General features: G+C 36.3%; 1 protein-coding gene and 2 pseudogenes across 5 annotated transcripts; all 3 read left to right on the top strand.

The window, feature by feature from the left end:
• The first annotated feature begins 2,034 nt into the window (after nucleotides 1-2,034).
• LOC100253780 (cyclase-like protein 2) lies at nucleotides 2,035-7,904 on the top strand (annotated as a pseudogene). Its single transcript, XR_785455.2, has 6 exons — nucleotides 2,035-2,645; nucleotides 3,200-3,244; nucleotides 4,990-5,062; nucleotides 5,226-5,323; nucleotides 5,672-5,742; nucleotides 7,547-7,904. The product of XR_785455.2 is annotated as a cyclase-like protein 2 (transcript).
• A 1,236-nt stretch (nucleotides 7,905-9,140) lies between these two features.
• Nucleotides 9,141-10,657, top strand: LOC109121453 (uncharacterized; annotated as a pseudogene).
• Nucleotides 10,658-13,713: 3,056 nt separating this feature from the next.
• Nucleotides 13,714-21,902, top strand: LOC100258926 (DNA-directed RNA polymerases II, IV and V subunit 3). 4 transcript variants are annotated; one of them, XR_002029781.2, is made up of 6 exons: nucleotides 13,720-14,388; nucleotides 14,494-14,731; nucleotides 17,209-17,489; nucleotides 19,965-20,078; nucleotides 20,220-20,359; nucleotides 21,535-21,902. XR_002029781.2 is itself a non-coding variant. In XM_002285286.5 (4 exons), the coding sequence occupies exons 1-3, from the start codon at nucleotides 13,943-13,945 to the stop codon at nucleotides 17,479-17,481; spliced, it is 957 nt and encodes a 318-aa protein (XP_002285322.1). In that variant the 5' UTR covers nucleotides 13,720-13,942; the 3' UTR covers nucleotides 17,482-17,489; nucleotides 21,535-21,902. The 4 variants fall into 4 exon arrangements, 2 of the variants coding, with proteins under 2 accessions (XP_019074554.1, XP_002285322.1); XR_002029780.2 differs by having other exon boundaries at nucleotides 19,965-20,359; XM_002285286.5 differs by lacking the exons at nucleotides 19,965-20,078; nucleotides 20,220-20,359.
• The last annotated feature ends 4,979 nt before the right edge of the window (nucleotides 21,903-26,881 follow it).

Genomic DNA, 26,881 nt, shown 5'->3' with positions numbered 1-26,881 from the left:
AAAATCATTTCAGATTCTCAAATAGGATTTTGTTTTATAAAGCATTAGAAAATAATTTTTAAAAGCTGTTTTTAAATTTTTTTTTAAATGAATTTTTTAAACAATTATCAAATATGACCTTAAAAACTTACAAAATATTAAAAGAAGCTATCACTCAGCCCTCTTTCTAAAAACTTTCAAAAATTCAAGATCACATCTTATGAATGTCATGTGATATCTTTTGGATATTATATTTAATTAACATAATATCTAATATTATATATATGATGTGATATATTATCTCATTTTTATATTTAGTTTATAAAACAAATAAAAAAATGAAATGAAAAGTATATTATTTTTCAATTTTCGATATTTGTCTAAAATAAAGACGATATTGCATCCAAATATTTTCTATTAAAAAAAATGAAATTTATTATATGTTTAATGTTATTTAGAAATTGTTTAATATTTAGTAAATATTTTTTTATTAATTTATTTATAATATTCATCATTAAAATATTTAAAATTTTATAAATAATAAATTTTATATTATGTTACATAATTCGTAAAAATAATCTATATTTATAAAATAAAAAATATATTTTTATATATTTAGTTGAATATAATAAAAAAATATGATATTAAAAAAATGTATCTCACCACATATTCCATGTTTGATTGAATATAGAAGATAACATGACACAGATATATACCCTACAACTCATCATATTTTATATTTAATTGAATAGATGATAAGGTTTATGTTATTTTTTAACGAAACATGATTATATAAACAAGATGTGGCTAATATACCTTAACATTTATTTTATCTCTTATATAATTAAACATAAGATAAAATATATATTACTCTCTTTTATCCTATCTCATTCTATATCAAATCAAAGAAAAACAAAAAACCGACCTTTGTGGATTTTTACTACCATAAATACTGTTATGATCAATTCTCCTAATGCTAATTAAGAAATAATAATTATATGCTCTTTTTTAATTTTTAATTTTAATTTTTTTTATCTTATCTTATCTTATCTCATTTTATATCTACTCATGCTAATTAAGAAATAATAATTATATGCTCTTTTTTAATTTTTATTTTTTTTATCTTATCTTATCTTATCTCATTTTATATCTATTCAAGAAAACACGATCCTTATAGATCTTTACTACCATAAATAAAGTTGTAATTGATTCTCATAATACTGATTAAGAAAGAATAATTATATCCTCCCTCTTCTATTCTATCTCATTTTATATCAACTCAAGAAAACACGAACTTTGTGGATTTTTATTATCATAAATAAGGTTGTGATCAATTCTCATCGTACTTATTAAGATATTATTCTTAGAAATAAGTTGGTGGATTTCCTATTCAACCCTAGATAGATTTTCCATCATTCACCGAGCATACATCATCACACTTTATCTTAGAAAAGATTGAAAATTTAAAAAATTAAGAAGCTACCTTATCACCTTATAATCTTATCTTACAAATGTTAAACAACTTGAACAAATCAAATCAAACAGGGTCCAATCCCATCAATGTCTAGGGATGGGGCCATGGTCACGTGAGTCATACGTGTGGAATCGCAATTATGTTGAACCTTGTCATCCTCAACCTAAACCCAAACCTATTATTGTTTTCCTCAATCATTAAATTAATAATCTTGATAAATAATTTCCACAATTATTCATGTTTTTTTTAAAAAAATTTTGATATTAAATTTGAGAACGTGGCTAAAAAGATGTAATTTTCTTTCCTATTTGGACTCTGTCCTGGGGCTTGTGACCCTTGTCACGTGGCTTTGGAGCGTGGAAAGGGGGACCAATGATCACGTGGTGGGGGAGATGGTAAAAAAATCCGTACCGTGCGATTAAAGAGGCAGGAGGCATCTCACGACCGCGGAATCTGAGATGAAAATCCGTATATTTGTCTCGACGTTAGGGGGATGGAAAAAAGATGTCCCGATTCGTGATAGCTTATCCCCTCCATGATTGATCCTATCTTAATATCAACCACTCGAGCAATTTTAATTTTTTATTTTGGAATCTTTTCCTGTTCTCAATCATACAATAATATTTTCACCAAAAAAAAAAAAACAAAATAAATAAATAAATAAATAAATGGAAAAGCCTCGGACTCACCCCCAACTGCTGTTCTATGCTTTCTTTTATATAAGGCCCTTCAACCAGTGAGCTTGGATATCCCTCAGTGACTCTTCTCTCTTCTTCAATCTTCACCACCATGGGATCCTCGCTGTTGCTCCCACTGCTCTGCGCCGGGGTGGTCACTGTGGCCACTCTCTTCCTCCCCTCTTCCTTCGCCTCCGAGGCTTATCCCTCTGCCTACGGCTCGGGCTCCTGCAACGTCGAGCTCATCCCCGTGAAACGAGAGGTCTACGCCGACGGACGTATCTTCGACATCACTCACCCATACACCCCCAACATGCCCACCTTTGGGACCGACGAGGGAATCGGCGAGGTCATATGGTTGGAGAAGAGTATGAAGAACGGATCTATCACCAATAACTCTCACATGAAAATGCCCACTCATACCGGCACGCACGTTGACTCGCCGGGCCACGTCTTCGACCACTACTTCGATGCTGGCTTCGACGTCGAGACTCTTGACCTTGAAGTTCTCAACGGTAATCATCCAAACTTGCTGCTTGGTTGTCGAGAAAATGTCAAACAGAAAAGGAAATTTTTTTCTAATAAAATAAGGATTTGGGAAAGTCTTATCTCAAAAGAAAGGAAAAGTATACTCGCCTGGAGGAGGCAAATCACAAAGGCGAAAACAGCATACACAGGAACTGAATGGGCAAAACTGTCATTTCCAAAACTACGCCTGAGCTTGGAAAGAGTCCTACCTAAAATATCACAAACATTAGGGTTATGTTTTGATTTATGAAATTGTTTTTATTTCCTGTTTTTAGAAAGTCAAGGAAACAAAAACATATGGAGTACAGAGCAAAAGTCAAGTATGGGCTTTCATTTTCAGTCATTTTCGGAATTAAATATTCAGGAATTGTCTTGAACCCCTTTGAAATCCCAAACACTATTCTTCCGGCCAATGAGAGTGAGGATTTAGGAAGAAGCTTTAACAATAGGAGAACATAAAAGATGTGTTTGTTTTTAGAATAACTTTGAGGAAATGTGACTATGGATTTTACTTATTGATTTTATCTGTTGATTTGATCAGGACCTGCACTGTTGGTTGATGCTCCAAGGGATAAGAACATTACTGGTATGCTCTTCTGATTTGACTTCTCTACGATTAATTGATTCCCAGTATTTCTTTCCTCGATTGCTTGTTTGCTTGTCAAGAAAGATTCCCAGTATTTCTTTCCTCAATTGCTTGTTTGCTTGTCAAGAAAGAGAAAGTGCAAAATATATATGAAATATCCTTGAGTTGGCTAATCTGGGTTATTGCCAAAAAGAAAGAGGATACGTATAACCAATTCTAAGCCGTTGGATTAAAAAAAAATTGCAGCACCAAATTTAATTCTAATTGTTCTAGCACACAATCAAAGGCATGTTGGAAATGTTTTTAGAAATCTTTTTATCTAGAATCAAATTGTGTTTAAAAAAAAAGGGATATTTTTGATAATTTATTACCAAATAAAAAGTAGTTTTCAAAAGAGTCAATTTGTTTTTGAAAGAATCATTGACAATGTATTACCAAATAAAAAAAGTAATTTATGAAAGAAATACCCATGAGATTCTAATCCAAAATTACTCAAATGATTACGTGAATTTTTTTCAAACTTTAGGATCTATTTGGTAACTGTTTTTTAGAACAGTTTTCAAAAACTGATTTATGAATTTTTGTGAAATAAAAATTTGTTTGAAAATCTAAAATGTGTTTAACTTATTTTTAATATTTTTAAATATGTTTTAAAAATAATTTTTATGTGAAAACAAGTGAAAATAATAGAAAAATAACTAAAAGATGATATCTAAAAATTGTTCCCTTTTTTATTGATAAACGTGTTTTTTATTTTGAAAAGCAAAAAACTATTCTCGAAAATAGTTGTCAAACATGTCCTTAGTTTTTATTTATTTATTTAAGAAAAATGCTTTTATGATGAGAGTATATTGTGGCATCCACTCTAAAATTGGGTAATAAATTAAAAAAAAAAATGTAGCATGTCTAAGTGCTATTCCATGATGTATGTACTATGGTTTTCTACCCAATTCTGGCCTTTTCTTTTGCTTTCTCGATAAGGCCATGTGCACACTGTAACTGTATTATTGACATTTTTATTTTTTAGTGCTTTGGAAGGAGGTGCCAGCCCCATTCCACCTTTTCTTTTCCTTTTTGTTTGTTTTACTAAAAAAAGGCTATTCAGTCTTTATCACCTGACTGTGATAAATCTTTTTCACCCCATGTCCTCTCACTCCCAACTCCTGAGTGCTGCAGAATCAATTCGTGTGTTGAAAGTGAGCCTTGGGATTCATTAGCCTGTGAATTCCACAACTTGCGCCTCCCACCAATTGCATTTCTACTTTTTTATTGGGCCCTCAGCTCAGGAATCCAACTTTTTCTTCACTAAAACGTTTATGAGTCATTATCATCCATTAAATTCTTTGTCCATTTTTGTCCAAAGCGTGCAGTGATTTGTCTTCAGGCCACAACAAACGGTCTTTCATGAAATGTTACTCTTATGAGGTTGATGGGGCAGCCTGTAGGACCAAGGTTAGGAATTAGAGTTCTAGTACAGCCCAAGCCCAGTCCATAGCTAAGTTGGGCTTAGATAAGACATACCCACCCAGAATAATCTTAAGGATTCACGAATTAAAGTTGCATGAAACTTGTTAAGTCATATTAAGTCATTATATTAATTTACTAAAGTCATGTTTAACCATAAGTTGTAATATTCAATTACTTTAGGAAATATGGTTAACATATTTAATAAACTTAAATTAAGTTATTAAGTCACTAAGTTAATAAATTTTTGCCTTTTCAATTAATATATCTACCTCTTACAGCTGAAGCTATGGAGTCCCTACAGATTCCAAAGGGGGTACGTCGTGTGCTTTTCAGAACATTAAACACTGACAGGTAAGATTCATATTCAATTTACTTTTTCAGAATTTCCATAGTTGCAGGCCATGTTCAAATTATTGCTTTTGAGTAACAACTAGGGTCCAAGTCATTTTTAGGAGTGTAAGGCTTCGAAATTCATCAAAAATTGCTGGCTTAATTCATTTCATTTCATTTTCAGGAAGCTTATGTTCAAAAAGGAATTTGAATCAGACTATGCTGGATTCACAGAGGATGGAGCAAGATGGCTAGTTGAGAATACCGACATTAAACTTGTTGGTAAGATGGAAGACTCTCTTTTTGTAGCTAGCTCAACCATTACATACATTCAGTTGTACTACATGCAGGATTTAACAAATTTTCCATTACAACCCTTATGAAGTACCCAGACTTTTCTCTAAATTAAATTTGAGTTCTATAGAATCGTTTAAACTGAAACCATTTCACTTAATCATATGTATTTATAGAATCAGTGTCCTATAGTTGGTTTCTGTTGTTTTATGTTTGGTTTCTTGTGTCATAGGGAACTTTATTATAGTCTCTTCCTGCTTATGGTCTGTACATTTCTGTGCTGTTCTCTTTCAAAATTAGTTGTTGCACTGACAAATTTTCTGTTATCAAATGTAGGGATTGATTACGTATCTGTTGCAACCTATGATCATATTGTCTCTGCCCATCTTCCTTTCCTTGAAGGCAGGGTAAGTAATTTTTTTTTTTTCAGTGTTGTGTTTTGAATAATTAGTTAACCGTTAAATCCTTAAATTAATTGTTCTCCTCTGTTTGATTTAAGTACATCACATCTGTTAGGTCAAGTTTCTTTTGGTAGCCACCTAATTGTGCCCTTCTGGTAGATGAGAGAATTCTGGCTAACATAGAAAACCCTGAAAAAGTAGGACACAAGAACAAAAGTATGAACACATATTGCTCATACTATTCATTCTTTACCAATTTTTTTTATTTTTTATTTGAAAGTATTTTTCTTTATCTTTATAGAGAAAGCATGGCCTAATACATGCCAACACTGTAAAGCATATACAGGCTTTGAGCACTTGGATCAATTACTAATAGGGGTTTTATATTTGGTTCTTTTTATGTGCTTAAGAAAATCTTTTGGGGATGGTAGCTTGTCCTTGATGCCTTTATTGATTTTATGAGGTTTTGGTTCTTTGTTTTGTATAGTTAAAGACACTTCCCCATTTGCTAGGCAATGTTGAGTAAAGGCAAAAAAAAATAGTGTTTTAATTGAATAAAATAATCCATGCTTAGTTGATTCAAGCATTAAAATATAGTGGACTAATGGCGGCCATGTAACAGCATTCATGTTAGTGACTCATTGTTTTCAACCACGTTTGAGGGGATGGAGTAAAGCCAAAGGAAAATGGGTTAGAGAGAATAATTGTAGATTCAATTAGAGAATTTTAGGCAAGTGGACTGGAATCTCTTTTCATCCTTAATAGTGGGGAAATAAACCTTTTTGTAGTGCTTATCCTTATTAGTGGGAAAAAAAAAACTTTTTATAGTGCTAATCCTTATTAGTGGGAAAAAAAAGAATGTTTTATAGTGCTCAAAGCAGGTAACTCTTGTTAATAATTTTGTAATGGCATAGAAACCTTAGGAGATGCTACAAATACAAAATAGTGAAATGGGATTGACACATATGAATCCCACTCCTACTTTAGTGAGCCTCTTTTAACTATATAACCAAGATTCTCGAACCAATCCCATAATGCTCAGTGAGGATGCCAACTCTACCACCAATTGGGTAGTTGTATATGTTGTGTCAATGGTGACAACTTTGAGAGGGAATTGGAGCTCATCTAGCCACTGCTGTTGTAGAGGAAATATTCACTCTGTGTGACAGGTAAAACAATAATCCTTTTTAGGTGTAGATGGTGTGATTTTCACTCAGCAGTAGAGTATGAGAAAGCCCTTGGCATCTACCATAGGTAAACATCCATGTTTGGGGTCCTTGAAAAAACAGGTACTCAGTGTCCAAATGCTGGAGCACTGTAACATAGGAAGACACGAGAGAATAGTACAGGTCCCAAAACATGTGAAGTCTATAATTGGTTGTCCTGAGGCAAGGTGCATCAGTGTACAACACTGACACTAGGTCCCAAAACATGTGAAGTCTATCATGCCATGATGAAGCTCAAGTATCGGAAATTGAACAAATTACATGTTGCATGTGAGCTTTGCAAGAAAAGACAACAGCACATCACATAGTGGTTTAAAGGTATTTGCTTTTATCAACCATTATAGTTTCACATATTTAACACATGCTCTAGGTTGATGTCTTCTTCTCCCTTGAGGGTTCAACAGGTGTAATCGACATTCCATGTGATTTATCAAAGGGAACAAAAAAACAGAGGGGATCCAATATTTTATCAATTTGCTTTTTGTCTTCTCTGCAATAAAAATGACAAATGACAACTGAGCTATGTTTTCTCTGGCGTTTAGAAAAGAATGATGAGCAGCACTAACAGTGTTGAAATGGTGCAGGAAGTGATTCTTGTGGAATCCCTGAAACTTGACGATGTGCCAGCTGGAATGTATAATGTCCATTGCTTACATCTGAGGTTGCCTGGGGCTGAGGGAGCACCCATAAGATGCATTCTCATTAAGTGATCACCCTCCTGTAAAATACTTTAAGTGGTTTATCACCACAAAGTTGAGTGTCTGTTATCATCTTCTGCTAGTTAGTTTGTGCTGAGAAGTTAGCCAAATAAGACGCATTCTCCTTATGCCAAAACTTTCTCCCAAGTTCTGTAATGTAAGTGGGTTACCACCACGTAGCCTGTGTGTCTGTTATCATATTTTGCTTGTTAATTCCAAATCTCTGCTTCATTCCCTAGGTAAATTCAGGGTGGTTTGTTTTGCTTCATCTTTTCCACGTCCTGTGCATGGTTTATTGTTTTTTTGTGTTGGAAAGAAATTGCTCCATTTCACCTCCTCATTTTCTTTTTCAATGTTTGGTGGGATGAGGAGTACGCTCGTGCATAATTTTTAAGTTGTTGCAAGAAACCACGATTGTCCTAAGGGGTGGCAAGTCGTGTTGGTTGATCGAATTCATTTGGTGTAATGTTAAAACTCGTTCTCAATTAAATAGGTCAATCCAAACACGAGCTAATTATAATCTTAGACATTTCATGTGAGTCATTTAACAACCGTTTTGCTTTTCTAAGGACAATAGATGTAAAGGATGGGTGCGCTCGAGTAACCCATGCCACATTTCCAAGAAAAGCTCGAATGACCTTCAACAAAAGGATACTTGAACCCGGCACCACATGTGGGTAGAATATAAAATATATCTGATTTGTATTAAATAATTTATTTTTAAAAAATAAAAATAAATAAATAATAATCATACTGAATGCCATGGAAAGCTATAAAACTAGGTGGTGTCTTGTCTCTACAAATTTAGCATCTATTTCCTTCCAATGTCTTTGCATGGACTGTCATATTTACCTCTGAAGTCTATGGGCTCATTGATGGGAATATTTGCGTAAACTGATGACTCGAGGGAATTCAACACAAGGGTTTACTCCCCTGTTTTTGTCTTTTTTTGTCATTCAATGATTTTCTTTATCTTTTTGAAAGTAACGAAGTTATTGAAATAATACCTTTTGATGGCCGGTGGGAAGTTCGAAAACCAGATGGCCGGTGGTCAAAGGGAAGGCCCCCTTCACCGCTTCACGTACTCCATCTCCTTCATAAACTATGACCTGCAGCGTTTTTGCCTTTCAATCCCAGAGACGAGGAGCTATTTATTAACTGAAAAGAGTAGCATTTGGTTCAGCGTTTTCTGTTTCCTTCGTAGATAAGTGATGCCATGTTTCTGTTAAAAGCAACAGAATATAAGGTGGGATGATAAGAGATCTTATATACCTAGGGATTCAGGCTGAGTTGACTTGCTGAGGAGCCACATGAAAGATGAGTTCTCAAGGAACACATATGCTTAATCTAAAAGGTTAGGATCCGAAATATTAGGCTTCAGGGTCCTCATTGATGCCCTCTTCAAACTTCTATAAAGGGAGTATTGGTGAAGGCTCAAGGGCATTCACCTCCAAACAAGTATACACATCCAACAGCTTCAATGGCTCGATTTAAGGTGCTCCTTCTTGTGCCAATTCTTCTGTTGATGCTACTAGCAATGGCAGAAGCAACTCCTCCAGGAATTGCCAACCATCCCAGCCATGCAATGTAAGAATAAGGAGTATAAAAATTGCTACAATCTAGTGCATGTGTGCCCTAAGTTTTGCCCAGATTCATGCACAGTTGAGTGTGCTTCTTGCAAACCTGTCTGCTCTGATGCCTCATCCCCACCACCTGATTCTGATTCTTCACCAGTCACTCCCACTCCTGCATCACCTCCTCCACCCACAACTACTCCCTCTCCCTCTTCATCATCTCCACCACCATCACCTCCGGTATCGGATTATCCTTCCCCACCACCTACTGTAATTCCATCCCCATCCCCACCTCCTCCAGTTACTTCAACTACCCCTCCACCCTTCTCACCTTCTCCATCAGCTAATCCTCTTGAGTCTCCGACACCATCTCCACCCACTCCATGAGCTCTGCCTCCACATACTATAGGAAGAGTGTAAAAAGTGTTTTAGCTTGTCCCACACAGGAAAGAGGAACACCTTTAGTGGGTTTATTAACTAGCCCACTTACCTTAGCCTAACGGGCTAGTGGAGAGGTGTAAGAGACCTTGTGTGACCATGGGCCTCATTTGAGTGGGGCTTGCTTCTGAGGATCGAGACTTCTGCCTTGTTTCAGACCCCAACCTGCACATCAACGCCCACTTCATTGGAAGGCGAAACCAGAACATGAAGAGGGACTTCACTTGGGTCCAGTCCATTGCAGTCTTCTTTGACAAACACCAACTCTTCGTTGGTGCCAAGAAGACTGCAACATGGGAAGACTCTGCTGACCACCTCGCCCTTTCCTTCAACGGAGAGCCCATATTCCTCCAAGAAGCTGAAAGCACAAGGTGGCAATCCGCATCTGCACCAACTGTGTCCATCACTAGGGTTAGTGACACTAACAGTATGATTGTTGAAGGCGAAGGGAGCTTCAGAATCACAGCCAAGGTGGGGCCCATCACTGAGGAAGACTCCCGGGTCCACAACTACGGTATAACCAAAGAGGATTGCTTTGCTCATCTGGACCCTCGGCTTCAAGTTCTTCTCATTGAGCAACAAAGTGAACGGCATTCTGGGACAGACCTACAGAAGGGATTACATGATCCAGGTCAAGATGGGTGTGTCCATGCCTGTAATAGGAAGAGAAAGAGACTTTGAAACTTCAAGCCTTCTTGCAGCAGACTGTCCTGTTGCTCAGTTTAAGAAAATCAGTTACTCGGACGATGAAGCTTCTTTGGAGGGTCTGGAGTTGCCAAGCTTAAGGTGTGGAAGTAGAGGAGATGGGCGAGGGGTTGTAAACGATAAGGATATTCTTCAAGTGTTTGTAATATTAATTATATAGAATAAGATTGGAAGCCATGGACATTCTCTCTGTGTTGTTCAAAAGCTTCCTTGTAAGGTGAGCTCAAATCGGCTCTGCCATAATCTCTTGAATAAATATTTTTCTCATGATCATGAACAATTACAACTCTTACCCAGTTAACAACATGAAAATTAACTTATAGAATATATTCGGAAGTGATTTTATCAAAAGTTTTTATTTAATTCTTGAAAAACGAATATTTTCGAATGTTAAAAATGTTAAAAACACTTTTTAGAATAATTGACAAATACACTTTTAGTTTAAAAAGTATTTTTTTAAAATATAAATCAACATCAAATTTAACTTAGAATCTGTTTGCGAGTGAGTTTACGAAGAGTTTTTAGTTTAAAAAATATTTTTCAAAAAATATTAGTCCGTTTAGTAGTGATTTTAATATTTTTAATACTTAAATTTTTTTAACATTAAAGTGTTAGAAACGCTTTTTAGAATCACTCCTAAACGCAATCTAAGTATTTGGTAAAATTTAGGAAACATTTTAAAAATTTTGAAATTAAAGTCATTTGTAATGTTTTCTAGAAAAACATATCCATTAAAATCACTTTAAATAAAAATACTTCCAAATACACTTTATTCATTTGTGAAAATTGAAATGAAAATTTTTAATATAATAAATAAAAAATTTATTGATAAGATCTTAATTCACAATAAAGATGGTGGACATGTTTCTATTAGAGCTTTTTCACTTGAAATATTTTTCATGGAAGTGTATTTAGGATAATCATTTATTAAGTATTTTTTATTATAAAATAACAATTTTTCGATGTTGTAATTAATTATTTTTCATATTTTCAAAAGTTTTTATCATATATCTATTTTTTTTTTAAATGTATTTTTTAAACTAAAAACGTTTCTTAAAATAATTGTTAAACGAAATTTCATTTCTAATTAAGAATTTTTCAATTAGAATTCTAAGGGAAAGAACAAAACATAATATTTTTGTTTTTATTTTTTATTCTTCGTGAAACGACAGGTTTTATCATAGTATTTAACAAATTTTAAAAATAATTTTCAAAAACTATATTTGAGAAAATATTTCCAGAACTCATAGTTTGGGCCCTATGTTCAAATTTGAGTTTATATTTTAAGGACATATTCATGTATTTATAATATTTATACGGATGCATAAGTATTATGCTATTACTATGTAATTTAATAGTTACATTCGAATGTTTTTTCAAATTTATAACAAATATCAAATACATTAAATTGTATAAAATATTATTTTTATAATAAAAATTATATTATAATTTAAAGGTCAAACTATTGCCATATATAATTTTCTTTAATAATTTATGAAATGACAATATTAGCTTTTTGTCTTATATATATTATCAAATAAACTAAATGTGAAACTAAGGTTTGGTTAATCTTAATTTTGATGATAACAAAATAAGGTTTAGAACTAATGATCATATTTCAAGTGTGATTAGGCAAGACGACTTCCAAAGTGGCAATTTAAAGACAAATCAAGCCAATGAGAAATCATGAAGAAGAAGACCACCTCAAATAGAAGAGTTTTTCAAGACCAAAGCTTCTTAAGGTCTCTTTGTAAGGTTGTTGGCGCACTAGGACTTTCATATATTTCATTCTTTATTTATGCACCAAAATTATCCAAGAGTAATATTGTTTTAAATATCTTAAGAATTGGATGATTTCATGTTTTCAACTAAAACCTTGTGTTAAATGATTTTCAAACTTATGTTAAAAGGTTTTAAATTGAAAAAGGTTGAGTGTTGAGCCAAAAAAATGGCTCAACCGGTTCAACCGGTCGACCGATTGTGCTTGTCCGGTCGAGGATCGGTTAAGGGAGGCCAAAAAGTTTCTCTCTCTCCCAATGACCTTCTCTTCCCGGTCAAGGTTGAACCTCAACCAGTCAAGGTCCGGTCAAGGTCCGGTCAAGGTCCGGTTGATGTCCGGTTGAGGTCCGATTGAGGCTTAACAGTCACTTTTCCTAACGGCTAGTCAACCGGTCGACCCCTAACTCGACCGATCGAACCCCCAACGGCTAGTTTGACTTTTTTCTTCTATAAAAAGGCTCCAATCTTCATTGTTTCATAAGTTTAACCTTCCCAAATCATTCTTGAATATATTTGAGCCTTGGAAGAGTAGTTTTGAGTGCACCATTGTTTCATAACTTGCATATCTTTAATGTACCATTCAATCCTAGTTTTTCTTGTATTTTTTAACCTAAAGTTCTATTACTAGGATTTTTTGTGAGATCATTATTTGTATATCTTTGAGAGGAATTTTCTCAAGTGCGGGGTATCACTTGAGAGGTTATTCAAGAGTGGGATAACTCTTGAGAAGTGTAAAGGGTGCTTGGAGCCAAAAGTCCAAGAGGGTGAATTGGAATCATAATCCAATTGTAAAGAGATTGGAAGCTTGGTTGAAGCTTCAAGATAGTGGAACCCTCACTCGGTTAGGAGGTTAAGGAGAGTGGACGTAGGTAAGGAAGTGCCGAACCACTATAAACTCTCGTGTTTGCACTCTCTCTTCCCTAACTCTTTTAAATTATATGCAATTGTCTTTATTTTGTTTATTATATACTTGCATATAATTGTCTCTTATTTTTGTATAGTTTAAATTTGTGAAAAAGAGACTATCATCCTATTCACCCCCTCTTTAAGGTGATTACTATAAGTTGGATTAGCCTCAAATTCCTAACACTAAAATTATTTTTAAATGTAATTACCTATTTGTTGTAATGACCCGTTCCCAAGTGTAGATATTATTTCCTCTAGTCCCAAAGGGTTCTCCGACTAAAATATCATCTCATAGGATTGCGGGTTAAATAGACAAACACTTTATAGGAGGTCAAATAAACCCTAATGTAGAATTACGAGTCAAATATGCAAACACCCCATACAAGGTCAAGTAAATCTTTCACACTAGGATCCAAAATTAGCTATGATATCATTGATAATAACTCGCTCCAAATCATGTAAATATTGTGCTTGTCTAAAAAGGATCTCACGGTTTTAAAATGCATCCACATAATTAAGAGGAGTCTATATTTATATAGCTCCGATAATTTTTTCCAATATCACATTTTATAATATGAAAATTATAAATTTAAAAAATTTATATTATTTATTTGGTTCATAAAAAGTAAGGAGGGATATTATTTTTATTGTTAAGAGTGATTGTTTTATTTTTTAAGTTGTAATTTATTTAATACTTTCGATTTTGGAAAATTGATTTAAAAAAAAAAAAGTATAGAAATAATTGAAAATCATCAACCCTACTCGGCCCCTTTCGCACCATCTGATTTCCCTCCCTCCAAATTCGATGTTTCCATTTCCCCTGACCAAAGCATCTGTCTGAGACAAACAGGGAGGTAGAAGAAGAAGAAGAAGAGCAGCAATGGAAGGAGTATCCTACCAGCGTTTCCCAAAAATCAAGATCCGGGAAGTCAAGGACGACTACGCCAAGTTCGAGCTCCGTGAGACCGATGCCAGCATGGCCAACGCTCTCCGCCGTGTCATGATCGCCGAAGTTCCCACCGTTGCCATTGACCTTGTCGAAATCGAGGTTAACTCCTCTGTTCTCAATGACGAGTTCATCGCCCACCGACTCGGACTCATTCCTCTCACCAGTGAGCGAGCCATGGCCATGCGATTCTCTCGCGACTGTGACGCATGCGACGGTGACGGCCAGTGCGAGTTTTGTTCCGTCGAGTTCCATTTGCGCGCCAAATGCATGACCGACGAAACCCTTGATGTTACTAGCAAGGACCTCATCAGCTCCGACCATACTGTTGTCCCTGTTGACTTCTCCGATTCCTCTGGCTACGATTCCGCCGATAAGAAGTATTTATATATTTTTAAGTTTTAGGGTTTTAGAGTTTCTTAGGGTTTTAGGGTTTTTGAAATTTTGCAATGGCTGTGTTAATGATGGTTTCTTTTTGTGATTAGGGGAATTATAATTGTGAAGCTGCGGCGAGGGCAAGAACTGAGGCTGAGAGCTATTGCCAGAAAGGGGATTGGGAAGGACCACGCCAAATGGTCACCGGCGGCTACTGTTACTTTTATGTACGAGCCTGAGATTCATATCAATGAAGATTTGATGGAATCTTTGACGCTTGAGGAGAAAACAAGTTGGGTTGAGAGCAGTCCCACAAAAGTTTTCGACATTGATGCTAGTTCCCAACAGGTTTGCTTCTATTTTCCCCAACTCCTTCTTCATTTTTTCGCCCCCTCTTTTTGGGCTATTATTATGTAATATTAAAGTTTGTTTTGTTATGCGGTATCTTTGAATGGATTTCTTGTTAGTTTAGAGGGTTCTTTGAGTTGATGACGATTTGATTTATATTTGCTTTCCTGTATATCATTTTTGTGGATTTGCAGGTTTGGTATTGCAAGACCTTAGTTTTTGTTTGATTTTATTATATTAGAAAGTTTCTTAATTCTAAAAATTGCTTTATTCTTAGAAATTTGTCATGTCTAGACAATCAAAGCTTGGAATTTTAATATGAATAAATCAATGGTACACGAGAAAATAGGAAATGAAGAAAAAGGCAATATTGGATTGAGTTGTGGATGAGAGAATGGAGCTGATAGTGTGGCAAATGAGGTCCCGCTGGGTGAGAGATCAAAGTTATTTGGTGTCTTTGATTGCCATTTTGCTTCACCCTCCCCCCTCCTAGGAATTTGATTTTATGGGGCTTGACATCAATAGGTTTTTCTCTTTTGACATTCTAATACTTACTTTAAGTTTGTGTTAGATGGTTCCTCCATTTCGTATCTGGTTGTTTATGAGGAGGCAAATACTAGCATGAATTGGAGGTAGTGGTTGGCTGCTTTAGACAACACTAGCATGAATAATGTATGTTTTGCTCATCCAATAAATGAGAAATCTATTTTTGATAGTTAAAGAGACAAACCATAAAAGGAAAGTGATAAGAATATTTTAGATCCTAGAGAGGGAGTGTACAAAATCAAGGATGGTTTGCATCTAATACCCCAATTAGACCAAGAATACAAAGAACTAATGGAAGAGTTTATCATCCCTGATTCCAAACTCTCTAAACCCTGGAAGCATTTTCTGTTATGTTCTCTCTAAAGAGACTGCATCAAGCAAAGTGGAGCTAATTTCCAAAATTTCATTTGTTTCTTCTTCCCCCTAAATCCAACATGCTAACCTGATAATAACAACTCCTTGATCAATTTTGGTAGTCCCCACAAAACACCAAACAAATAAAATATCAAATGCCACACAATGATAGCCTTAAAATGAATCATAATATGATTTTTTGAGTCCCCATCCTTCTTACAAAGGGAACATCATTTAGTTAAAGGCCATCCTTATTTTTTAAGCTAATCCAAAGTAGATTTTTTTTTCCAAACCAACTTCCAATCAAAGAAACTGACTTTAGTTGGCGCTAACAATATCCAAACCTCCCTTACAGGAACAAAGCCCTTCCATCTTATTGAAGAAGCCATAAAAAGATTTAACTAGGAATTTTCTATTATTTGCTAACCTCTAACTCAACTTATCTATGCAATCTACCCTCAAAACTACAGAGTGGATAAGCAGAAAAAAAAAAAAAGAACTATTTCCATCTCCTTGTCTGGTAGATTTCTCTGACAGTGAGGGGGTGGATGACCATGGCTCTCTATTTCCTTCCAAAAGTCAGCTACCCAAGATGCATGAGGAGAACTTAGATCAAACAAAGCTGCTAAAGAATCCTTCAAGCAGGGGAAAAAAAAATTGAACTATTTTCATCTCCTTGTCTGGTAGATTCCTCGGACAGTGAGGGATCTGATGACCATGGCTCTCTATTTCATTCCAAAAGTCAGCTACCCAAGATTCATGAGAACTAATACGAAACAAAGCTGCTAAAGAATCCTTCAATGGGTGATCACCACATCACATATCAATCCAGAATTTTGTCCTAGTACCATCACCAATCACAATAGTCATGCTAGACTTGAAAAGCATTGAATTGTGGTCTTCAGTTTGTATGAGTACAGAGTTAGGCTAGATTATTTAAAGTTATGGTTTTCTTTTGCATTCCATAATATCAAATTTATATAAGAAGATATATGGATAAGGTTAAACTATTTATTAATAATTCATATCTATCTTTTAACTAATTTTATTTTGAGATTCAGATACAAATTTCTATTGCAACAAACTCCTTTCTTAGTTGCAAACCATTATCAGCTTTGTCCAACATAAAATCTATGGATCCAATACCTCTTGCCTCTTGCGCTCATGTCCTTGTGTCAAATGGAAGAATTAATGTGTCATACAAGGTCTTTTTGTCTTTTTCCATCCCGTTTCTCATGGGAGCCATTCCTTTCAACAAAAGCTGTTCAAAACACAGCCTAAGGGTATGTAAGGGCTATTTTCAATTGGCTTGCACCTTGATAAGTGTCTTGCTATGGCATCCATAATTGCTTTAGAAAAGTATCCTTCGTTGCTTTAAAAATTGTTGAAAACAAAAAAGGAAAAAAAAAAAAATTGTAACATGCATAAGGAATAAACACATGGGAATGATGATTCATAGAAATTAACACCTCATCCTTTGAATGTGTGGGGAGGAAAACTCAACTTCCAGCCCATCTGCTGAATGTGTTTCCTTCAGATAATGCATCATGGGTTGTCTTTCATATGCTCTTTTTCAGGTTGTTGTGGCTGATGCTGAGGCATACACTTATGATGATGAAGTGCTCAAGAAAGCAGAAGCTATGGGGAAGCCAGGGCTTGTGGAGATCTATGCCAAAGAAGACAGTTTTATATTCACAGTTGAATCTACTGGTGCAATCAAAGCTTCTCAGTTGGTGCTCAATGCAATAGATGTTCTTAAACAAAAGCTTGATGCAGTGCGGCTATCAGAGGATACGGTAGAAGCTGATGATCAATTTGGTGAACTCGGTGCTCATATGCGAGGAGGATGATCATTTTGGTAAAAAGGACTCATCATCTGATAAATTAGGTTTCTGGGAGATCAATTCCCTTCCATTTGCTTTATGGAATTTTCTTCATTGGAAATTCTGTTCTGACTTGATGTTTTCTGTCTTGCCCTTACTGTGCATTCCAGTCTTATTTCTTGTAAGTTTCCCCATTTGTCTGGGCGACAATTAGCTGTTATCAAACATGTCACCTGTTTTAAATTAAACCTGTAAGAATGCATTTACATGCCATATAGCTTGCATCTATCCCTCTTGTGTTGGAACCATGTTATAGTGTGTTTTTTGGATTTTTCGCATCACAGGGTTGGTTTTTTGACGCCTTGTTTGGTTCGGGGAAGAAGGGGCGAAGGAGTCCAGATTACACATTTGTTGTTTGCTGATGACACGTTGGTCTTTTGTGAAGCTAAAGAGGATCAGTTGACACACCTATGCTGGCTGCTAATGTGGTTTGAGGCTTTGTCAGGGTTGAAAGTGAATATGGAAAAGAGTGAATTGATTCTAGTTGGTAGAGTTGAAAATGTGGGAGAGTTAGTTGATGAATTTGGTTATAAGGTCCACCTACCTAGGAATGCCTTTAGGTGCTCCTTTTAAATCTAGTGGTGTTTGGGATGGAATAGAGGAAAGATTCAAAAGGAGATTGGCTATGTGGAAGCGACAATACATTTCAAAAGGAGGAAGGATTACCTTAATTCGGAGTACTTTGTCAACTTGCTAATCTATTTCATGTCCATCTTCCAAATTTCAAGGGCGGTTAGGATAAGACTGGAAAAAATACAAAGAGATTTTCTGTGGGGAGGAGGCGCTCTTGAGCAAAAACCTCACTTAGTAAGGTGGTCGATTGTGTGTGATGATAAAGGTAAAGGAGGGTTGGGGGTAAAGAGTCTTGGGTTGTTCAATAAGGCTCTCCTGGGAAAGTGGGCATGGCGTTTTGCTAATGAGAAAACGGCCTTATGGAATCAGGTGATTAGAAGGAAGTATGGAGAGGAGAAAGGAGGATGGAGATCTTGTGAGATTAGGGAGGCTTATGGGGTTGGTTTGTGGAAAGCTATAAATAAGGTGGGACAATTTGTAACCCCTTTTTTTGGCTATGAGGTGGGGGATGGTAAGAATGTGAGGTTTTGGAAAGATAAGTGGTGTGGTACCAGCCCTTTAAGCGAGACTTTCCCTTCTTTATTTTCCATAGCATCATCAAAAGAGGCATGGGTGAATGAAGTGTGGACAGCCGAGGTGGATAGGAGGGGAAGTTGGACTCCTACTTTCAATAGGCCGTTTAATGATTGGGAATTGGAAGAAGTGGGAAGGTTACTTAGGTGTTTGGAAGGAAAGATGGTGAGGGTGGATGAGGAGGACAGGGTGAGATGGGTGGAATCAAAGGATGGGGTTTTTTTGGTAAAGTCCTTGTATAGGGCAATGCAGCCGGTGTTGTCAGCTTGGTTTCCTTCAAAGATTATTTGGATGTCTTATGCTCAACCCAAGATAAGCTTCTTTGCGTGGGAGGCGTCCTGGGGTAGAGTCCTAACTTTGGACCATCTGCAAAAGAGGGGTTGGACTTTGGCAAATAGGTGCTTTCTTTGCCAAAAGTGCAGGGAGTCGATTGACCACCTCCTCCTTCATTGTGAAAGAACAAGGGAGGTGTGGACCTTGCTCCTCTCTTTTTTTGGAGTCTCTTGGGTTTTTCCGCATTCGGTTAAGGAAACTCTAATAGGTTGGAGAGGTTCCTTTATGGGCAAGAAGAGGAAGGTGACGTGGCTTTTGGGACCGTTATGCTTGTTTTGGGTCATTTGGAAGGCTAGAAATTCAATTGCTTTTGAGGACGGGGTGCTATCTATACAAAAGCTGAAAATTTCCTTTGTGTATTTGCTATGGTCGGAAACCAAAGTGTGGATAAAAGATGGTCCTTCGACCTTATTAGATTTTATAGATTGGGTGTGCATGTATTAAGAAAGAGGGTTTTTTGTGCTTTCATAGAGGGGTGGGTTCTTTTGTAAGGGGGTGAGTCGTTTTTTTTCTATACTGTAACTATTTGAGTCGCTTCTTTAGCGTCTCTTTTTCAATACATATATCACTTACTGATCAAAAAAGAAAAAAGAAAAAAAAGAGAGTTCATTTTGAAACTAATAGGTTAATTTCTATATAGGAGATTACATATTTTTCTGTGAGATTGCTTTTTTAGCATTTTTGACACTCATTTCTTTACTGGTCAACATGTTACTACCTATCAATAGAATATTGTACTTTTGGTAATTACACCAAGTTTGATGAGATATAGTCGATGTTCTCACCTGATCATTGTATCCCATGGTTTATCATTCGTAACAATTAACTAGTCTTGATTTTTGTTTTGGTTTCAGCATAATGAGCTAATTAATTATGAGTGCTTGGAAACATTTTTTGACATGGTCATTTATTTACACAAAAATTTTGAGATAATTTCAGCGGAGAGAGGTTAATGATTTTATTGACATTAGGACCAAACCCACAAGCTGTCAAGATGTCCTTGGTGTGCCATTTGGAAATGTTTCTGGGCAGGCTGTCATGGAATATGATGATTTTCCCTTAGTAGCAGGATTCTCCTATATAGTGTGAGTTCCACAGGTTGGAACAGCAAAATTTAATGTTCCAATTGAAAGCTTGTATTCTTTTCTTTTCTCTTGTACTAGGTCCACAGCAGTTACATAATAACATCTGAGAATTTGAAATTAGGGTTTGTTATTCTTTTTTAGTGGAAAAAAGAAGAGAGAAAGGTCGGGGTTGGACTACAGGGGAATTGGTTCTTTTCCCATCCTTACTTGGAAGACATCATGTGCTTATTTGGGACAAACAGTATTCTTTCTTCCAGATGGAAAGAATCTTACCTTGAGAGGTGACACTTCTGTTTCTTAATTTTCCTACCCAGATCTCAATGATGAACTTATATGATTCTCAAAGCTTGTGGGGCATTAGATTTCTCATCATAGTATGACATACAGATGGATCCCAATATTTTGTACTCTAGAGAATGAATTGTTACTTAAGATACAATAATGTTATAATAGCCTAATAGGTAGATCTAGTTATTAGACTCCTTGGTTTATGGTTGGATATGGAGAACTTGCATAGCTATTCTTTACTTGCTACATGTACAAACTGTTTTTTGTTGCTAGATTTCCTAGTTGTTCCTCTGGTACTTTTCAAAGTTGGATTATGTTTTAAGAGATCTGGCTTGCATTGTGTTGAGCTTAAAGTTTTGCACAAGATTGGACAATTTAATGCAATAATCAGCAACAAGAGGTTTAGGCTATCACAAATGTGGGTGCAGGAAAGTTTTTCTTTTGAATCCTATATATATATATATATATTTATATTGGCTGCTCTTGATGATTATTGGTTGGGAAGGGTTTAAATTAATCATTCAGAGGCAATCCCTGCAGCAAGTTAGGTTGAAGTTTGCAAATACACACTCTTTGTTGGAGGAAGAATTAGATGCTTGGTATCTTTAGAAAATTACCAAACAGGTGCATTTTTCTTCAATAACATAGCAATTATTGGTTGGTAGAAATATGGTTGAGGATGCTGATTCAGGTTTCTCCGCACCAGTTGAAGAAGTTAGTCGATGTTGGGTGTGTTTCTGTCATGGGTTTAGTGAAAACCATGGTTCTCTTGTTAGATAGGCTTAATTATTATTGAATTGAGAGTTAAGCTCTTGAGTTTTGTGTTTCAAATGCAACATGGTTTCAGAATTAAATACTAGCTACAATGTTTTCCTGTGATAAATTGGACTACCAAAGTTACTGAAGTTAAACAGGAATTTCTTTGGATGAAAAATGATTTCGCAGGTAGCCTCTATTTTCTGATCCTTTTTTGCACATTACCTCACTGCCCAGCACTATACTAGTATTCTTAAATTTCTTTGTTTTGACATTTTTGCCCTATTGTATTTTTAAATTGTTCATTACTTACACATTGGTTTTGCTATGCACCGAAATATTCTTTGATTTAGCCTTATGATGGTTTTAACTTGTTACTTGTTCCTGAATTAGTTTGCATTCATTCTTTCAGTCTTCAAACTATTATCCAACAAGGCAGCCTTACCAATTAGTACGGAGGTCACAAATTGGTCCTGAGGATCCATGGATTCAATATCCAGAACACTTAATTGTTGGATTATCTGAATGAAAAGGAGGGAATGAACTGTATTGAAAGTTGTAACATAAAATTTTCAAATTGGGTTCACAGGCCTTGATTGTGAAATGCGTCATGCGTGACTCTGGATTGTAGCAAAAAAAACCCCAGATCAGCATGTTTGTAATGCAGGAAAATGCCACTAGGAAACTAATTACCTGCTGCTGTGGTGTAAAAATGAGGGAAATGTTAGTCTGTTTCCTGATTTTATTTCCATTTATACAAGGAGTGCGCTTCCCAGGAAACTGCTCTCTTCAATGGGTGTAGGACACTTATATTATAAGCATTTGCGGATATACTGCCAACTATTATTCCTAGTTTTTCCGGTCCCATTTTTCGGTGTTGGTCTCCAACTGATGATGGCGGATAAAATTATCTTGGATTGATCAGAAAGAACTGCCCTATGGGTTTTCTTTCTTTTCCATTTCCTTTTGTGGTTCACTAGCAAACTGCTAATCTATTGTAAGGCATCATATCTTCCAAGTTCCCCATTGCCTTCTAGGAACGGTCACGGGATCCACTTTGGTGGGGTGGAATGTGGACCAGATTATCCCTATTTTTCAGCTGCAGTTAAGCCAGGATCACTAGCAACCATTAGAAATTGAAGTGAATAAACCAAAATCTTCCCAACTCTTCTAACAATGCATGATGCATAGCTTGTTTCACATTTTCAAGACTACCTGTCAAACAAGGTTGGAGCATAAAATTTGTATTGTCACTGTCATCCATGCCTTTACTCTCTTGGCTCTTTGGGATAGTCCATCAGACCTTCATGGTGGATGGTATCCTAGCTCCAACCCCTTTGGGTAAATTGGGAGAATAGAAGAATTAAGGTCCTTTCAATCACCAGGTGAATGAATCCCACCAATTCAAAATGTAGGGTTCCATCACTGGATTGCTAACATGAGTAAATTGTCTATGGATTCAATAGCTTAAGTGGTTTATTTTTGGGTTTTCTATTCTTTTTTTTTTTTTTTTCTTTTTTCTTTTTCTTTTTTTTTTTCTTTTTTTTCTTTTTGGTAGTGAGGTGTTAAAAATTTTGAAATCCAACACCCCGCCACGGCGGCCCCCCCCTTCCCCCCACAAATATTCTATCCTATAAGACATGATGCACAATGGATAATAGGAGGGGAGGAAAAATATATTATCTGATAAGAGAGCATGGGAAGGTGGCTTGTAGAGGTAGGATTCAAACTGATGGTTACCACAGGACCCTGTTTAAAAATCTAACCGGTAGAGGTAGGATTGGGAATTTGGGAGATAGGGGCCTGGTGACTAATAGGAGCTGGGGTCCTTACGGACCCTGTCAAAAGATCCCCAAATCTTTGTCTGAGCAACAGACATGCGTGCAGAAAGGCAGCCAAGTTTCACAGGTTTGGGACATGGCTGACCCCCCTGAAAACTCCTATTGTCCTTTTCTTCTGACCCATTTAAAATGGACCCTTGAGCCCTAATAGCTATGTGGGCAATAAATTTTACCCCTCCGTTACCAATAGGGATCCATCTACCCCTTATTGAAGTATTTAACCCTCCTTAGGACCACTTTACCCATAATACTGCCCTTACCATTATTTCTGTATTCAATGTCCTTCGTCTCCTTCTCTTACATCTTTCTTCCTAAAAATGAGACAATATACGTATGGTGGGGTAGGCAACTTGGACTCTTGGATTTTTGATCGAGGTCTTTACCTGGCGATTTTGAGTCTCATTGTTTATTAGATTCCATATTTCTCCAGACATGACTATCTTTGTTTAGTTTTCTGGATTGTATGTTTATATTTGAGACATGCCTCCATCCTAATTTAATGGATTGTATGTTTATATTTGAGCTCAGTCTTAACTATAGATACGAAAAAGCTCAAGCATAATTTTACAAACAAAGTGTTGAGGTCCCGTGGATAGCCCGATTGCAGAGCTGGACCACATACTAGATCTTAATGCCGTGACCAAATGGATTAATTTTTTGGCATTACATAAAAGATGTTGACCCCTTAAGAGAAAGAACCCACACATAGGATACCGATTGCATGTGTTAATATCATGCAATAACTATGGAACAGAGTGGGGAAGAGACTCACGCAGGGGTTGTGCAAACAGTTATGATGTCCCATTGGGGCCTCAATTCTGATCCCTTTGAGGGGCCATAGCCATCCTATTCCTTCTGCTTGATAGCAGCCCCTTCAAGCCTTTGGATCCCTCTGTGGGGATACTAGGATTTTGGGACTCTACAAAGTTTCAGCCACATTTAGGTTCCCCCCTTAGTAGGCTTAAATAATTGAGATTCCTAATAAAAATTGAAGTGTCAATGCTAGTCATGCTGCGATTAGATAGGTTTTATTTTGGCTTCACTTTTGTCACATCGCCTTTGTACCATGGATGCCCTCCACTCGTGAATTTCAGAGGACCAAAGATTAATTGGTGTTTGGATCCAAGTTTTGATTGTCATTGTTTTCTTTGATAAGGTGGCCAAGGTACACTGAGACCATAGCAAAATTCTTTCTCCCAATTCTTTGTCTGTGACATGTAGTGATACTCTCACATCATTCCCTTCCTTGGTTTTCCTTATCATTTCCAAAATCTCTAAAATGGGTGGAAGTGGAAGAGAGTATGTAGTGTTAGTTTGCTGTAAATGAGTGGTAACTGGTAAGCTACACCCCTCTCACATTGAAATGACAAAAATTGAAAATAAATAAAAAAAAGGGAAGATAGCAGCAGAAAAAGAAGATCATGCAGCAGTAAATAATGGGCAGGGTCCCCACAGGATGCATAAGGTACAATTCTATAGAGTAAATGATTTCAATAATGAGATTTCAAATCTATCCATTAGAGGCCCTTTGGGATTTCTTCCAGAGACTTTTAAAAGCAGCAGACTGGTTATTATGGAACATGGTTTATAAGAGTCTGATATGAATATGTTGGCCAAGTTTTCAACTGTTGAAGAAAAGGTGGCTCAGAGCTGAACCTGCTCTCCAAGCAATATGTGGCCTTGTGGACAGCAAAAAAAGGAAAGCAAAATGGGTTGCCATTTGCCATGAAACAAGTTAAAAGCATTTTTGGTAGAAGCAGTGTGGATGGTTGGACTCGATCAATCCATGTTTTGGAGTGGCTTCAGTCAAAAGGGCCACTGATTATACAACGCCTAAAGATGGCAGAGGCTATAAAAGTGACATATGTTGTATTTTGCAGTACAGGGCCTGCCTATGGATGTTGTTATTGCCACTTTTAATCGTCTACAAATAAAACAAACCTGGCTCTGTGGAGAGAGGGGGGAGGCCCACACAGCATATGGTCCTTTCTTTTTGTTGTCATTTAAACTTTACAGCTGTGACCAAGAAAGAGCAGGGAAGACTTTGCATGAGGAGTCTCTATCTTTTTTCTTCCAAAAATCTTGAAAATTCATTTGTTTTATTAATGAAGCAATAAGAGAGAGAGAGACCAGGTCAAAAAGAGGGTTTTTTTAGAGCCCCAGCTATCATATTATTCTACAATTATTGGTGTGGGGCCACACTGAGCTCTTGGGGCAATCTTTGGGAGGAAGAGGTTTTTCTTTGAAAAAACAAAGCACATACACACACTATGTATGCATATAAACACTCACTGTTAGCTCTCATGAATCATTATCACTACTAGCATGCATCAACTACCATCTACACTCCACCAACCTTAAAGCAAAGAACAAAAGTAGGACCAAAGACATCTCCCACAAAATCAAAGATTTTGTCTCCCAATTTCAAAATCCACCACCTTTTACCTTTTTACCTTTCGGATTGTGGAATGCTCCACCAACTCTCTCTCTCTCTCTCTCCCCCCCTTTTCTTTGTAGGGTTTTCTCCAAAATTTTCCAACCACGTTGCTTGTGGGAGTTGATTTTCTTTGTGGGTTTTTGTTTTTCCCCTGAAACAACAATGTCATTGCTTGTGGAAGCTGACTTTCTTTCTGGGGGGGGGGGTTTATGTTTTCCCCTGAAATATCAATGTCAATGCTTGTTGGAGGGTTTACAGGAATCATCCACAACAATTAACAATGCTTAAAGCATTGATACACATTTCAAAGCCATAAACAAGGAAATGACATGCCTTGTGGATCATGAAATGTGAGACGTGGCCTTCACTTAATGGCTCCCAAAAAAAAAAACTATTAATGTTTAACATGTGAAAAAAGCAAGACAGCTATCCAAAAGGGTATTGGCATGCTGAATTAAGAACCCACTAAAATGTACATCATGAATCTTTGGGGCAATTTAGAGAAAAGTAATGGCTAGGAGGATGTACTTTACATTCTAGTGGGGGTATCCCAACTTTCACGGTACTATCACCCTAAAAGATTAATGCAGTTAGTCTAATCTCAGTTACAATAACAATAATACATAAACAAAAAGATTTCTATAACAATAAAGTTAAGGGAAGAAGAATCCATATTGTTAAAAGTTGCGCAAAAGCATTGGCTAGGATGTCGGTTACTATGCCTGTCCAATCTATACATCATTCATAGCCTATAATATCACCAAGTTTTCAAGGCCAATTCTTATTGTTAAGTGTAGACTGTAGGGGATGAACAAAACTGAAATAGTTGGAAGGGTTGAGAGAGAGAGAGAGAGAGGTGGGGGTGCAACATGATCTCAGTACAGTTGACTATGTGATGCTGTCTCCCAGAATACAACAAACACAATGCACACCATGGGAACCCCACAATGCATTTTTCTTTCAACCATGGGGACAGCTGTTCTCTCCTTTCTTTAAAACCATATTATTATAAATTCGCAAGAGGTAAGGACACCTAGACAGAAGGAGATCACAGCAGATGCAATCAGTTAAGTTTGGTTTTGTCTAATATTATCATGTCCATGGAGGATATTGCAACTAAATGAAGTTGAACCTTTTTTGAAAGCTGACTGTTGGCCACCAATTCAACTCAAATTTTGACAATGTGGTATGGGTTAGAATTTAGAAATGGGTTAAAGCTGTAACCCACAACCCTACACAAAGAGGATGGTAAACTTTTTGGAATAGTACAGTTGCTTTTTTAGGACAAATAATTTTGAAAATTAGAACTACTTTATGTGCTAATTAGACTGATGGGATGCAAAAGATTAAACTTAAAATCATGGAAAGTGGGCAGTGGCCAGTGGCCAGTGGCCAGTGGGCACACACCCAAGGCGAGTAAGGAGGGCAACATCTGCTTTACTATAGGCATAGGGAGTAGAGTTGGAAACAAAAAGTAGAGA

Source organism: Vitis vinifera, chromosome 3 (assembly GCF_030704535.1).
Source record: "Vitis vinifera cultivar Pinot Noir 40024 chromosome 3, ASM3070453v1".
Taxonomy (NCBI): Eukaryota; Viridiplantae; Streptophyta; class Magnoliopsida; order Vitales; family Vitaceae; genus Vitis; species Vitis vinifera.
Note: the sequence above shows the minus strand (reverse complement) of the source record. Positions and strands in the feature narration are given on the sequence as shown.

Excerpts from the sequence above, each read along its gene's own strand:
- LOC100258926 (XM_002285286.5), top strand. The coding sequence starts at position 13,943 with ATGGAAGGAGTATCCTACCAGCGTTTCCCAAAAATCAAGATCCGGGAA. Across the intron at positions 14,389-14,493 it reads TACGATTCCGCCGATAAGAA|GGGAATTATAATTGTGAAGC; the intron begins GTATTTATATAT and ends TTTTGTGATTAG. Across the intron at positions 14,732-17,208 it reads TTGATGCTAGTTCCCAACAG|GTTGTTGTGGCTGATGCTGA; the intron begins GTTTGCTTCTAT and ends GCTCTTTTTCAG.